The sequence below is a fragment of the Hipposideros armiger genome, unplaced genomic scaffold (assembly GCF_001890085.2).
Source record: "Hipposideros armiger isolate ML-2016 unplaced genomic scaffold, ASM189008v1 scaffold_226, whole genome shotgun sequence".
NCBI lineage: Eukaryota > Metazoa > Chordata > Mammalia > Chiroptera > Hipposideridae > Hipposideros > Hipposideros armiger.
In genome coordinates, this window is record NW_017731576.1 from 2,510,530 (window position 1) to 2,525,764 (window position 15,235).

Here is a 15,235-nt window from a genome sequence, read left to right on the forward strand (position 1 = left end):
ATTGGTGCCAACTTGGGCCAGTGAAGCAACGTCCTCCACAACTAGACTGAAGAACAAAAGGACAGCAACTTGTCTGTTCCCTTTCCCCCAATTCCCCAGCACTGTTCCCATCCCCCAGTTTCCCAATAAAAATCTTTAAATAAATAAATTCTCATTCCAACAGTGAGAAACCTGGCTCACAACAGTATACACATATAGAGTATTAAAACTGTTAAACCATACTCCCTGAGAAACAACTTTATGAACTACTATAGATTACAGATTTTATCTACGCTATGTACAGATTCTTATTCTTTGACTTTAGTCTTACAGACTGATTTCCAAAGTTACTTCAAGTCAGCAACTTTCCTCCCTACCCCCTTCAGTGACATTGTTTCAAACATTTACAATCGAGTAAAACTGCTTTGTTACATTCTACATTCCAATATCCCCACAACCTCCTAAATGACATTTTAACAATCTGTATTCATAAAATTCACTCTTTTTCTGTAAAGTTCAATGGGTGTTAACAAACGCACAGTGTCATGTATCCACGATTCCAGTATCAAAGAATTTCACCACTTTAAAAAAAAATCCCTGTGCTTCACCCATTCAAACCTCCCATTTCCCCTTAGCAAACACTAAATTGTTTTTATCATCACTACAGTTTTGTCTTTTTTTTTTTTTTAAGATTGGATAATTGAGGGATGGGAACAGCGTTGGAGAATTGGGGAAGGGGAACAGACAAGTTGTTGTCCTTTTTGTTCTTCAGTCTAGTTGTGGAGGGCGTCGCTTCACTGGCCCATGTTGGTATTATCATTGCACTCTTCCCGGCTGAGGCAGATCGGTCGCTGGCCACTGGACAGCCACTCATATCGGCTCTTGGCAGCTCACATCTGCTGCCTGCCACTCACGGTAGCTTATGGCAGCCCACTGTAGTTCCACTGCAGCCTATGCTGTCACTGGCGACTCATGGCAGTACAGCTCCAGGTCAAGCTGTTGTTCACCATCTTAGCTGTAGAGGGCCCAGTGTCACTGGCCCTCCTGTGGGATCCGAACCGGGGCCCTCCTGCTCAGAGCTGGCCTCCCAAGCCAACTCTTAACCAACGAGCCACTCGGCCAACCCCCGTTTTGTCTTTTAAAGACAGTCATGTAGTTGGAATTATACTGTATATATATAGCCTTTTCAGACTGGTGTCTTTCACTTTAACAATATTCATTTAGGATTCATCCATGCATTTTAGTGACTGAATAGCTAATTTCTTTTTATTTCTAAATAATATTCCACTGTATGGATGTGCCACATTTTGTTACCCATTTACCTAATGATGGATAATTAAGTAACCCGTTTTTTGGCAATTAGGCATAAGACTGCTACACACAATCACATACAGGGTTTTGTGTGGACATAATTTTCAAAGTAGTTGTGTAAGCACCTAAGAGGACAATTATTGAATAACATGGTAAAACTATGTTTATTGAGCTTTGTTCAAAACTGCCAAACTATCTTTCAAAGGGTCTATACCATTTTGCCTTCCCACCAACAAAGAATAAGAGCTCCTTTTGCTTCACATCCTTTCCAGGAAATTGGTATTGTCAGGTTTTTGGAATTTAGCCATTCTAATAGGTGTATAGTAGTATCTCGCTGATGTCTAGATTTGCAATTCCTGAATGACAAATTATTAAAAACTTCTTAATAATTAATCATTTTTTACATTCAATTTCTCTGTTCAAATTACTGGTGATGACTTTGTCTCCTGACTAGGCCATGAATAATTCTCTATACTTGCACTGTCCAACATGGCAGCCACTAATCTCTTGTAGCTAATTGCGCACTTGAAATATGGTTAGTCAAAAATGAGATGTGCAGGGGTGACCAGTTAGCTCAGTTGGTTGGAACATCGTGCTGATAGCACCAAGGTTGCCAATTCAGTCCCCACATGGGCCACTGTGAGCTTCGCCCTCCCTAGAGGAGTCAATCAACTATGCCATTGTAGCATGAAAGCAATGTGTAACCAATGACCATGGCTGTTCCCCAATAAAAACATTTTAAAAATGAGATGTGCAGAAGCATAAAATAGCCACAAGACTGTGAAGATTTAATATGAAAAAAAGCATATATCTCAATAATTTTATACTGATTACATGAAATGTAATATATTTGATATATTAGGTTAAATAAATTGAATTATTAAATTTAATTTTACCCATTTCTCGAAACTTACTACAAAACATTAAATTGCACATTTGGCTCACATCACATTTCTGTTGGACAATGCTACTCTATTCTAAATACTACAAGTATAACCACAATAATCCTTATAATACAAACCTAATCCCATCACTTCCTTATTTAACCTCTGATCATCAATGACCTTCACAACCATCAAATTAAAGGCTAAACTCATTGACATGGCAAATAAGGCTATCAGTTACTACCTGTTCAGTCCTGTACCAGTCCTGTACCACACCAGATCCATCTTTGGGGACCACAATTCTGCTATACTGATCAATTTAAAGTTGCCTAAAAAAATCATTTCATGCATTCATCCTGTTTAACTACACTCTAAATCCTGGCTCCTCCTAACAAGTCTTGTTTGTCTGCTCATCCTTTGGAATAATAGGCATCTTCCTAGTAGCGTGTGCATGTATGCATGAGTGCATGTGTGCAAGCATTTGTGTATGAAGAAGGGAGGGGGAAAATGTTATACTGAATAGGTAATACATTCACATAGCTCAAAATTGAAAAGGTGATTAAACTTTACAACAAAGGGCCAGCCGAGTGGCTCAGCTGGTTAAGAGCTCGCTTAGGAGCGCCAGCTCTGAGCAGCAGGGCTGCGGTTCGGATCCCACATTGAGGGCCAGTGACACTCGCCCTCTACAGCTAAGATAATGAACAACAGCTCGACCTGGAGCTGGGCTGCCAAGAGTCGCCGGCGACGGGGTAAGCTGCAACAGGGCTGCAGAGGGCTACCGTGAGCTACATGAGTGGCTGGCAGCCAGCGTAAGCGGCTGGTAGCCAGTGTGAGCTACGTGGAGCTGCTGTGAGCAGCCGACCAATGACTGGCAATCGATTGCCTCACCCGGAAAGAGCACAATGATCATACCAACATGGGCCAGTGAAGCGACGTGCTCCACAAATAGACTGAAGAACAAAACAGCAATTTATCTACCTGTCTCTTCCCCTTCCCGGATTCCCCAACGCTGTTCCCCTCCCCCCAATTCCCCAATAAAATCTTTAAAAAAACCCCACAACTTTACAATGAAAATTGTCTACCCCTGCCCTCAAGCCACAATCTTTCCTAAGAGGAAACCAATATTATTTATTTCTATGCCCTTCCAGAGACACATTAATAAAAACAAATGCATATGAAAAATACTAAAGACATAAATGGAAACCCATCCCATTTGCATGAATTGGAAGACAATATTGTTAAGATGTCAATACCGCCCAAAGTGATCAACAGATTCAATGCGATTTCTATCAAAATCCGAATGACCTTTTTTTGCAGAAGTAGAAAAACCCATTTAAAATAGGGAATCTCAATAGCCAAAACAATCTTGAATAAACAACAACACGGGAACAACAAAGCAGTGTGGTGCTGACATAAAGTCAAACATAAAGACCTATGGGATGTAATAGAGAGCCCAGAAATAAACTCTTGCATATATGATCAAATTATTTTTGGCAAGACCGTTCAATGGAAAAAGAGTAAAAAGGCAACCCACAGAATGGGGGAATATATTTGCAAATCATATATCTGATAAGGGATCAATATCCAAAATGTGTAAAGAACTCCTAAAACTCAACAGTAAAACAAACAACAGATTCAAAAATGGGTAAAAGTTGAATAGACATTTCTCCAAAGGCAGGCAAATGGCCAATAAGCACATGAAAAGATGCTCAACATCAGTAATCAATAGGGAAATGCAAATCAAAACTACAATGAGATGCCACTTCACACCTATTAAAATGGCTATTATCAAAAAAAGAAAACAAGTCTTGGCAAGGATTTAGAGAAACTAGAACTGTTGTATAGGATGGAAATGTAAAATGGTATAGCCATTGTGGATAACTGTTTGGCAGTTTCTCGTAATACTAAAAATAGAATTATCACATGATCTAACATTACCTATATAGGTATGCACCCAAAAGAACTGAAAGCAGGGTCTCAAAAAGGTATCTGTACATCCATATTCATTGCAACATTATTCACAATAGATAAAACTTGGAAGTAATCCAAGTGTCCATCCATATATGGATAAGCAAATGTGCTATCACATACATTGGGAATATGATTCAACTTAAAAGGAAGGAAATTCTGACATATGCTACAACAGGGATGAACCTTGAGGACATTATGCTAAGTGAAATAAACTAGTCACAAAAAGGTAAATACTGTATAATTACATTTATATGAGGTGCATAGTCAAAATCATAAAGACAGAAAGTAGAATGGTCGTTGCCAGAGACTGGGGGGAGAAGGAAATAAGGAGTTATTGTTTAACAGGTATAAAGCTTCGGTATTAAAAGAAGAAGATGAAGATGAAGATGGATGGCAGTGATGATTGCACAATATTATGAATACATTTAACACCACTCAGCTGTACACTTAAAATGGTTAAGTTGATTAAATCTTATGTGCATTTCACTAGAATAAAAAAAATTGGAAAATAACCCAAATGCCTATATAATTTCCATGTATCTATCATATTTTTATGTTACTTATATATAGTTCTACACCATAGATGTACATTAATTTATTTAGCCACTAACCTGTTGATGGACATTTATTTTATTTTGAATCTCTTATTATGTATTATAAATAATACTAAAACAAATAAGCCTCTATGTGTAGGAATGTTTGTGTGCAAAGGGGATGTAAAACATAATTCTCACACCTGGGAGCCTTTTAGCATTGGTTGTAAACAGGGCAAAAAAGAAAAACATAAAAATCCATTTGATTTTATCTAGGGTTTATCTATATTTTATCCCCATTATCAGAAGAGTGATTTTCCTAGTACAGATCCAGACAGTAATATACAGTAAAAGGGAAGAAAGACAAACCAAAAAGCTAATGTTCAGAAAGACTGTCCCTAATAAAAGAGTAGGAAAGAAGGGAGATCATAATACAACAGGATATACTCAATCTTTAGCTTTTACTCAAAGAATACAATTTTGCAGTCCTGAAAAGAATTACTCTCTAAAGACATATAAAGTAAGCTTATCCCACTTAAATCATGTTAGTTTTGGGGGTATGGGGATAGGCAGAGATGTAGAGGGGACTGAAAAATTAAGAATTGTCACAATAATAATATACATACATAACGCTTTAATTATTTGCGACTTGCCAGGCTCCCTTCCATATACTTTTCTGGCCACATAGGTCAGGCCACCTACAGATGTAATCTCACTCTCGGACAGGATCCAAGGTGCTCTCAAATGAAAGAAAAGAATGATTTTCTATTTCAAACTTGTTTCAAACTTTCTGAGGTCATCCCATCTTAAGAATTGAGTCTTTGCCTTAATTCACAGGTAAATAATGCCTGAGTAATCTAGCCAGTAATTCAGTTCCTCTTGAGGTAGAGTCCTGTCCTACCATTATCAGTTTACCCCAGGGACTGAAGTCCCATCCTTGAATCCCAGGCCATTAGATTGGGCCCCTACAACAAAATGCCAGGCCACATTCACACTCACTCTAGCATCGATCTATTAGAGCTCAGCAAAGATCTTTAAATGCTTACTGATCATAAGTCTGGAGTCCAGACTGAAGACATAAATCTAAGTGACATAAGCTTAGAGATGGTATTTTTAAAGTCAAGAGATTAGATGTAATCACCAAGGTAGTATGTGTAGACAGAAAATGATGTCCACTATTTGTTAATGCAATCATGAGGTTAGCATAAACATGATACTACATATAGTGTTTGTTTAGAGATCAATAATTATTTGGGTAGAGAGCTACAATAACAACACATATAAATCAGAAAAACTGCAAAATAAGGGTGATTTGATAAGAAACAAAAGTCTCTGAAATAACAGTATACCAAAAAATGAGACGTCCCCTAAGAACTTAGAAATAAGGAAAACAACACTGCCCATAACAGAAAGTCCTTATACTATATTTTCATTTGTATGATTTAAGTGAATAAAACCAGAGACCCATGATGTTCTCTTAAAAAGCATCAACAGTATTAAAATAGCTAAACAAAGAATATGTCAATCACAAATTGGAATTGTTCAAAATGGAGGCAGCTGATAGAAAATGTCCAAGCAATCTGCAGAACAGGTACTGAAGCATAACTCAAATCTGATCATTCTGATAATTATACCTTTCAATATTAATTAATAGCTTGTTATTTTGGCATTCTTAAGAGAAAGAGTTTGGGAGTCAGGATCTTTTACTATTATGAATAATACTACAACAAATAAGCCTGTGGCAAATTACCACTTTCTATTTTTGTTTTCTACTCTATAAGCTGCATATAAGACCTATTTTATAGTACTGGTGTGAGGATTAAGTGACATAAAAAGTGTCAGCTCAGTGCAAAGGCCAGAGAAGTGGTGGTGTTTCCAAGATCAAGACATGGGCCTGGGTCAGGTGGAAGTACAGGTAAATTAATGAGTGTGAAAATGTGGACTAAATTCTAACTAACACAAGTCTCTAGAATACTACTTTCCTATTCTAGTCAACATTTTTTTTTTCAATTCTTACAAACATGGGATGAACATATAAAAGCTTTCTTAAAGAAGACAGCATCTAATCTGAACCATGTTAAGAAAGCAACAAAGGAACAAAACAAACAAAGAAACAAAAACTCACACACATAGACAATAGTTTAGTGGTTACCAGAGTAAGGGTGGTAGGGGATGGTAAATGAGGGTAAACGGGATCAAATAAATGGTGATGCAAGGAGAGCTGACTGTGGGTGGTGAACACACAATGTGATTGATATATAGATGATGTATTACAGAATTGTACACTTGAAACCTATGTAACTTTACTAACCACTGTCACCCCAATAAACTTTAATTTAAAAAAAAAAAAAGATTTTCAACTGGTGAACAAATTCAACTAAGCACTCATATAGGCAATTCATTCTTCTACCCTCAAGTAAGTTTAGTCTTATTTCTAATTTTGCATCTATAACCCATAAATCCTAGCAAAAACAATGTATTTGCCTATAGTCTCAGAAAAATTATACAGCAATAAGGGGAATCAGAATTGTCTCCAGTTTCTTCTAACTGCAAGACTCTTACTTTTCCCAAAATGTTTTTGTAAGAAATATTGTACTACCAAATACTTCTACAAAATTAGGATTTATTATAAAGAGTGATTATAACGCATGTCTTTTCCTCCATAATTTTTTTCCTTTAGGAGGATAAAAGTGTAAAAAAAAAATGGTAGAAGTCATCCTTCTATCCTTTTTATCTTTTTTTAAGATTGTCCTGAAAAAGTAAAGGGTATGAAGTTTCACTGAAGCTAATTAAAATTTGTGACAAACAGATTAATACTGGTGGAATAGCAATAACATAAAAAAAAGCCTTCAGTCACTAAAAAGGATGTATCTATACAATAACAGGTTTAAATAACATAACTATCAATTACAACAGGTAGGTCCTATTTGCATCATGATTCAAACCAACAAACTGTATTTTAAAAGTGATAATATTGGGGAGGCCTGTTAGCTCAGTTGGTTAGAGTGCAGTGCTTATAATACCAAGGTTGCCGGTTCAATCTCCACGCCCTGCAAAACTAGATTGAAACAATTACTTGACCTCGAGCTGAGGGGTCCTGGAAAAACACACTGTTCCCCAATTAAAAAAAAAATTCAATACCATTAAAGATTATAAAATTCAAATTTGAAAAAAAAGTGATAATATTTATGAAATGATTATGAACTTTAAAGTGGTTTTTTGATGATGTTAATGAAGATTGTTATCTTGGGATATGCTAATGATATTCATGTGATGTTTAAAAAAAGAGAAAATAAGCACTTATCTTTTAAACATAAATTCTGAAATATCCGGGTTTTTGGAAAAGTCATGACGCATTTTCGCAACAAAAAACATAGAAATAATATGTCATGACTTTTCCAATAACCCAATATTTACAGATGAAATGATGTCTAGGATGACCTTCAAAATAACATGAGAAGGAAAAAAGAGGTAGAGAGGTAAAACAAGACTGACCATAACTTGGTAACTACTTGTAGCTGGGTAACGGTTACATGACGAATTCATTATACTGTTATGCCTCCTATAAAAGGAGGCTGAAATATTCCATTAAGAACTTTTATAAAATAGAAAAAAGATTGGTATAAGCAAATCACATCATAAAAGTTGAGTATAGAATAGTACAAGCCTTAACCCATTGGCACATTCATACTATTGTCTCTGAAAGGTTATGCTGCCTTAAATTAAATGACTACTGTATTCAGAATACACAGATATCCCTCAAAGTAAGAAACTTAGAGCTCTTCTAAAACTTCTCAATCATGTATCATTGAGAATATATTCTGAGGCTGGCCCCAAATCACAGACTAATACTATCAAAGTGCACACTTAGGAGGTCATAGGATATCAGGGTTACATCTAAAAAGCAGGGAAGTCATCACTAACTGCACCTCATTCCCACATCTCTATGCTTTCAACATGGACCACCATTTATTTACAAGAGAAGCATGGACAGCAAGAAAGATACTATATATAATCAATATCCTTTTTCTGATCACACCCAGGCCAATTTATTAAGTGAAGGTTATAAGAATCTTTAATGTGTCACTAAAAAAAATTTTTTTTTAAGTATTAACAGTACTAGAATTAACAAACAGCTTATATCAAGCCCCTTTACTTGATAACCATTATAGGAACAAAGAAGACAAGCATAATACATACTGGAGGTCGGCCAGGACGACCCCTTTTTCTTTTTCCTTTGACCTCTGTTTCTTCAAGTTCGCTGCCAGCATCAGAATGAGCAGTAGTTTCATTAGTTGAATCCCTAGAAAACGTGATATATTTTAGTGAGCAAATTAATTCATAAATACAATGAAGTTTTGTTCCACTACTTTCCTTACCTCCTGTTATATGGCCAACTAGGTTTATACTTCTACATTAGCAAATCAAAAAATGTTATATACCCTGTGTAATATCACATAACACTGAGTGAAATGATTCCCCCAAATAGAGAAAGAAATAAAGAGAAAGAAATAACTGTGGAGATGGCGGCTGCTATACGAAATATAAGTGTAAAATACAACTGAAAAAGACTAATTCTTCAATATGAAAAGATAAAACTTTGGAAGGAATTGTATTCCTTTTATAAAATCATAAAAGTCAGTGAAGTGCAGGTAAATGTTTAACAACTGGCACTTCAAACAATATATATGGCGCCCGACCGAGTGGCGCATTGTTTAAGAGCTAGCTTGGGACACCAGCTCTGAGCAGCAGGGCCCAGGTTCAGATCCCACATGAGGGCCAGTGACACTGTCCTCTACAGCTAAGATAGTGAACAACAGCTCAACCTGGAGCTGGGCTGCCGTGAGTCATCAGCGACGGCATAGGCTGCAGCCCCTGCTGCAATGGGCTGCCATAAAAAGCTACCATGAGTGGCCGGCAGCCAGCATGAGCGGCTGGCAGCTGGGGTGAGCTGCCAAGAGCTGCAGTGAGCGGCCGTCCAGAGGCCGGCGACCGATCTGCCTCACCCGGGAAGAGCGCAATGATAATACCAACATGGGCCACTGAAGCGACGTCCTCCAAAACTAGACTAAAGAACAAAAGGACAGCAACTTGTCTGTTCCCCTTACCCGATTCCCCAATGCTGTTCCCTTCCCCAAATAAAATATTTAATATACATATATATACACGTGCACATAAGTTATTAGAAATGTTATGGATATAAATGCATGGCACAAAATTTATACAATAAAATATATAATATTCTTTATTGTAAATTCCATATGGCTCACTGATTCACATAAAATTATTTTGATAATTTTGCAAAAATCTTGTATCCATACATAACGTAAGGCTGCAACTGAGGAACAAACAGTTTTGACTTCAAAAATAGTTGATACCTTTGTTCACGTTAATAAAAAGAATGCAAGTGAAATGACAAACATCTGTGAAAACTTAACTCATTGTTCAGTGGTGTGAGCAACTTCTTTACTGAATTGAATAGTTCTCAAATGCTGAAAAATACTTCCTTATTTATTTGAGCTATCATAATGTAATGGCTACAGACCTGATACACCTTTCATCTGCCTTATTAACAATGTCTCCATCACCTTATTAAGTCTACAGACAAGTAACAAAACAATAAACTGACCCCTGATTTGCAGTGTTTGCTGATTTTCATAATGTAAATATTCCTACCACAGCTAATTTCAAACTACCAAAGTAACATCTCCAAACAGAGTAGTAGTAGTAGCAGTAGTAGTAGTAGTAGTAGACCACTAAAAAGTATTTCCACCATACAGGAACAATAGGTGTAAATAAAAACCTCAAGAGCAGAAAATATGTAAAGTAATGAGAAAGTGATGAATTTTGAGTACCATATTTGCCCATGTATAAGACGCACCTTAATTTTGGGGCCAGAAATTTGAAAAAAATGTATTACATAAAGTTATTGAACACAAGTTTTATTCATCATAAAATTCATACAACTCCTCATCACTTGCGGGAAATGCAAGTAAAAAAAATCTACAACCACTGTATAAGACACCCAGTTTTTAGACCCCAAATTTTTCGAAAAAGGGTGTGTCTTATACATGGGGAAATACAGTACTTATTACTTTTATTTTTAATATGTCTGTATAATTAAACTTTTCATAATTGCTACATTGTATTTAATTGGGGTCACAAAATTCCTGGAAATTTAATATTCAGCTCTCCAGGCCAGTAGAAGTTGCCTCCAGTATGGCACTGAAAAGGTATAGATAGTATGAACAAGAACTTCTTCACTGAATTCTACAATATTAAGTATATATTATCATTAGGCCTGACCATGTGTAATTCGAGATTTTTAAGTACATGTGTAACATGTTTTTTTGAATACTACCTCAAATGCACCAAATAGCATATGTAAAATTAAGTCCAATACTGACTTATTTCTAGCTCTCTGCTCATGGCAATACCACTTAACTGATTTGTTAAGTTAATGCACGTGTGTGCTTTAAGTTGTTATAAAATTTATTAGTCTTAATAAATTACCCTGTCTTACTCGAATTATTAGAATCACATCAATCCTTTTCTTGTGCTGTCAGCTAACAAGTTCTACTGAGTTCTCATCAGTATAATAATTCTATCTCCCATTCTTGCCATGATTATTACAATAATCACTACTCCCTGAATTAATCTCACCTCCCTGTTTCTAGTTCCCTGGTCCAAGCCATTCTACACACGGCTGCCAGTAACATTCTTATATCACTTTACCTTCCTGCTTGCAAATTTTCATGAGTAATCTAGTATCTAAAATTATAAATAATATTGATCTAGTTCAGAAACCAGGAAACATTTTTCAAAGGGCTACATAGTTAATATTTTAGGCTTGTGGGGGTCTTAAGATCTCTATCTCTACTACTGAATTCTGGCACCATAGCATGAATGCAGCTAGAGACAATACATAAATGAATGGATGTGGCTGTTTTCCAATATTTATTAAAACAGGAATCTAAGTCACTAGCAGTAGTTCGTCAATCTAGTTGATTTTGCTCATCTCTACTAAAGAATAAATCATAATGCTTTTTCTCCTCACTACAGTTCAAAGAGACTATGTTTAACATATATTATGTGCCAGTTTATATACATTATCTATAATAAACATGTACAAAAACCCTGCAAGAAAACACATTATTATCCTGATTTTCCCAATGAGAAAATGGAAAACTGTTGTCCACAGTCACACACCTAGTAAGTGGCAAAGTCTACTTTGATATTAAGGTAAACTTGGATTCTATATTTCCACGACAGGACACTAGAATGCAAATATTATATTTTGTATTTCTCTTGTGTAACAGAATCCACTAGTGCTTTTGATGCTTACAGAAATCTCTAGGCAACTACAGGAGCAGGTTGGTTAAAGCATATAATATGTGACCCATTAGTGAAACTAATTTATCCTTGAAAAAGAGTTTACTGACCAAAGAAAAAAAATACAATTGGTTTCCTAATTCTGCCAACTGCAGCCAGCTTAAAAGGTGATAGCTATTCCCAATAAATAACTAATACATTCCAATTAGTTTACATGTTTATTAGAACATACGATACATAAATTTTTGTTTTTTAATGTCAAGTAATACAAAAGACATAACACAAGGAAAAGTTTCACTTCACCACATCCTAACTCTGAATCCCAACTTGCAGAAAAACATTTAACAGTTTGATCAATACCTTTCCATAGATATTTATGTTTCTACACATATACATAAATAGAAAACAATACCTATGTTTCAATTTAAAATATTTTAATAGAAATTTTCCATACAAATACATAGGATTCTTATTTGGTACTCCAAAACATATATGAAATTTATTTAACTGTATTCCTGTCAAGCACTTAACAATGTCTCTATCTTTGCACTATTTACAAACAGATCTGAAACAACTGTCCTTGTACATTAACTCTTATTACACATCAACAAATGTGGATAGACACAGTAGAATGCTGGGTGTCAAAGGATATACAAATTCAAACTTCAACCAACTGCTCTATGCAAACCCTGTAAACTGATAATGTTCACATTTATAAGACTACTGGAGATTAATTAAGAGAATGGAAGAATCAGATCAACTCTTATAAAAATGATTTCTTTGTTCCTTAAAACTCTCTAAATTCTGTCTCTCTCTCCATTTCCACTGTAGTCACTTTAGTTCAAGTTGTCATCATCACTGGCCTAGACACTGCAACATCTTCCTCATAATAGGTCTTTTTGCTTCTACTACTGCCCCTTCCAATCTAATCACTATACTGCACTAAGAGAGATTTTCTAACTTTATGCCTTATGCCTTTCCCATGCTGAAAATCATACAGTGGCTTCCTACAGCTCCTAGAAAGTAAAAGCTCGGGCCGGCCGAGTGGTGCATTGGTTAAGAACTGGCTTGGGACACCAGAGGACCCCGGTTCAGATCCCACATATGAGGGCCAGTGACACTGCCATCTGCAGCTAAGATGCTGAACAACAGCTCGACCTGGAGCTGGGCTGCCGTCAGTCGCCAGCGACGGCATAGGCTGCAACCCCTGCTGCAGTGGGTTGCCATGGGCTACTGTGAGCGGCCAGCAGCCGCAGTGAGTGGCCATCCAGAAGCCGGTGACTGATCTGCCTCGCCCGGAAAGAGCACAATGATGGTGCCAGCTTGGGCCAGTGAAGCAACGTCCTCCACAACGAGACTGAAGAACAAAAAGGACAGCAACTTGTCTGTTCCCCTTCCCCCAATTCCCTAGCGCTGTTCCCATCCCCCAATTCCCCAATAAAAATCTTTAAAAAACAAAACAAGTAAAGCTCAAGTTCTTAATATGATTTTAGCAGGTTCCAGCATGATATGGCCCCACCCCATTCACAAACTTTATTTCATGCCACTGTCTATCACCAACCCTCAAAAAATGAGAACAGCTTTATTTCAGTCCCTCAAACATACCACGATTCTTCCTTGCTCAGGGTCTTTGCGCATGCCATTTCTTCAGTCTGGAAATAATACCTTGATCCCTTTTTCTTCCCCCAAACCCTCCCTCCACTTCCAACTAAGCTCAACTATCTCTTTCTGAGAAAAGTAGATTAAATCAAGACATGTGTTAAAATTCTCATGAAATCTTCTAATCTACCTTCATAGCACCAAAGGCAGCTTAGATCTATATATTTGTAATTATTTGATTAATACCTATATATATAATCTACATGGCAACAAGAATTAAGTCTCTTCTACATGTTCTTTATTTCTAGAACCTAGGATACTTTGATAAACAATACATGGTTGAATATATAAACATATGTTAATTGGTAATATTTGACAATGCCTAATAGTAAACAGCACAAATTCATTGGTACTTATAATACCTAAGTAAGCCAAGAAATAATGAGGTCACTCACTACAGTGACCTTTCCAGTGCCTGCATTAGAAAAATCAATATTAAATTAGACTTTAAGAATCGCTAGATCAAAAGATTTGTTTATTTTTGAGACCTTAGTGATTAATTTCTAATATATGATCTTCACTTTACAAATGATAGACTGACGTTTACAAATACTAAGAGACAAACAATGTCAGACAATTAAGTTTGCGAACTCATCCTAGAAAAAGTGCTACATACCTCATGCTGAATATCACTACAGTCACCTTTGAAGTACTCCCTTTGGGAAGCTATGCACTCACGCCAGTGCCTGGTCCACCCTTCAAAGCAATTTTGGAACTCTTTTTCTGGAATGGCCATCAGGCCTATTGTCGTACTACCCTTGATGTCCTGAATGTCATCAAAATGTCTTCCTTTCAATATTTCCTTTATCTTCAGGTAAAGAAAGAGATCATTGGGGGCCAGATCAGGTGAGTAAGGAGGGTGTTCCAATACAGTTATTTGTTTACTGGCTAAAAACTCCCTCACAGACAGTGCCGGGTGAGCTGGTGCATTGTCATGATGCAAGGGCCATGAATTGTTGGTGAAAAGTTCAGGACATCTAGCTTTTCCACACAGCCTTTTCAGCACTTCCAAATAGTAAACTTGATTAAGTGTTTTGTCCAGTTGGTACAAATTCATAATGAATAATCCCTCTGATATCAAAAAAGGTTAGCAACATCGTTGCAACAAGTTTGTGAACTTAATTGTCAGACCTTGTATGTTTCCCTTCCTCCACAATGCAAACACAGGAAGGATGGATGAATGAATGAATGGATGGATGGAGTGAGCAAAACAATATACATTATTAATGTGTCTGGTAAAACCTTCAAAAAATTGTATGTCCTCAATAAATGCTACTTAGATTTCAATTTAACCAAGAGTACCATCTCCAGCCAACAGACTGGAAACAAAGTTTATTTACCTACCTTGCAGATTACCACTATCCAATCCCATAATCATATTACAGGTTTACACTTTTATGGAAAAAAAATTCAGTTACTCAGATGTTAATAAGCACTATCACATCGATATTACCTCTCTTTAGATACATTTATTTAAATATAACCTCTGTTTCATATTTAATCAAAGAGATATTTACTAAAAGGCTACCTAATACCCAGCAGTGTGTTAGGAACTAGCCATACAAA

General features: G+C 36.4%; 1 protein-coding gene across 1 annotated transcript in view; it reads right to left on the reverse strand.

Annotated features, from left to right (window-relative positions):
* The window catches only part of STAG1 (STAG1 cohesin complex component), a 392,478-nt gene that overhangs the window by 285,539 nt on the left and 91,704 nt on the right, over positions 1-15,235 (reverse strand). Inside the window, exon 3 of the mRNA XM_019654594.1 lies at positions 8,879-8,981. Within this exon, the coding sequence (XP_019510139.1) occupies positions 8,879-8,981 (103 nt within the window). The remainder of the gene's footprint in view (positions 1-8,878; positions 8,982-15,235) is intronic.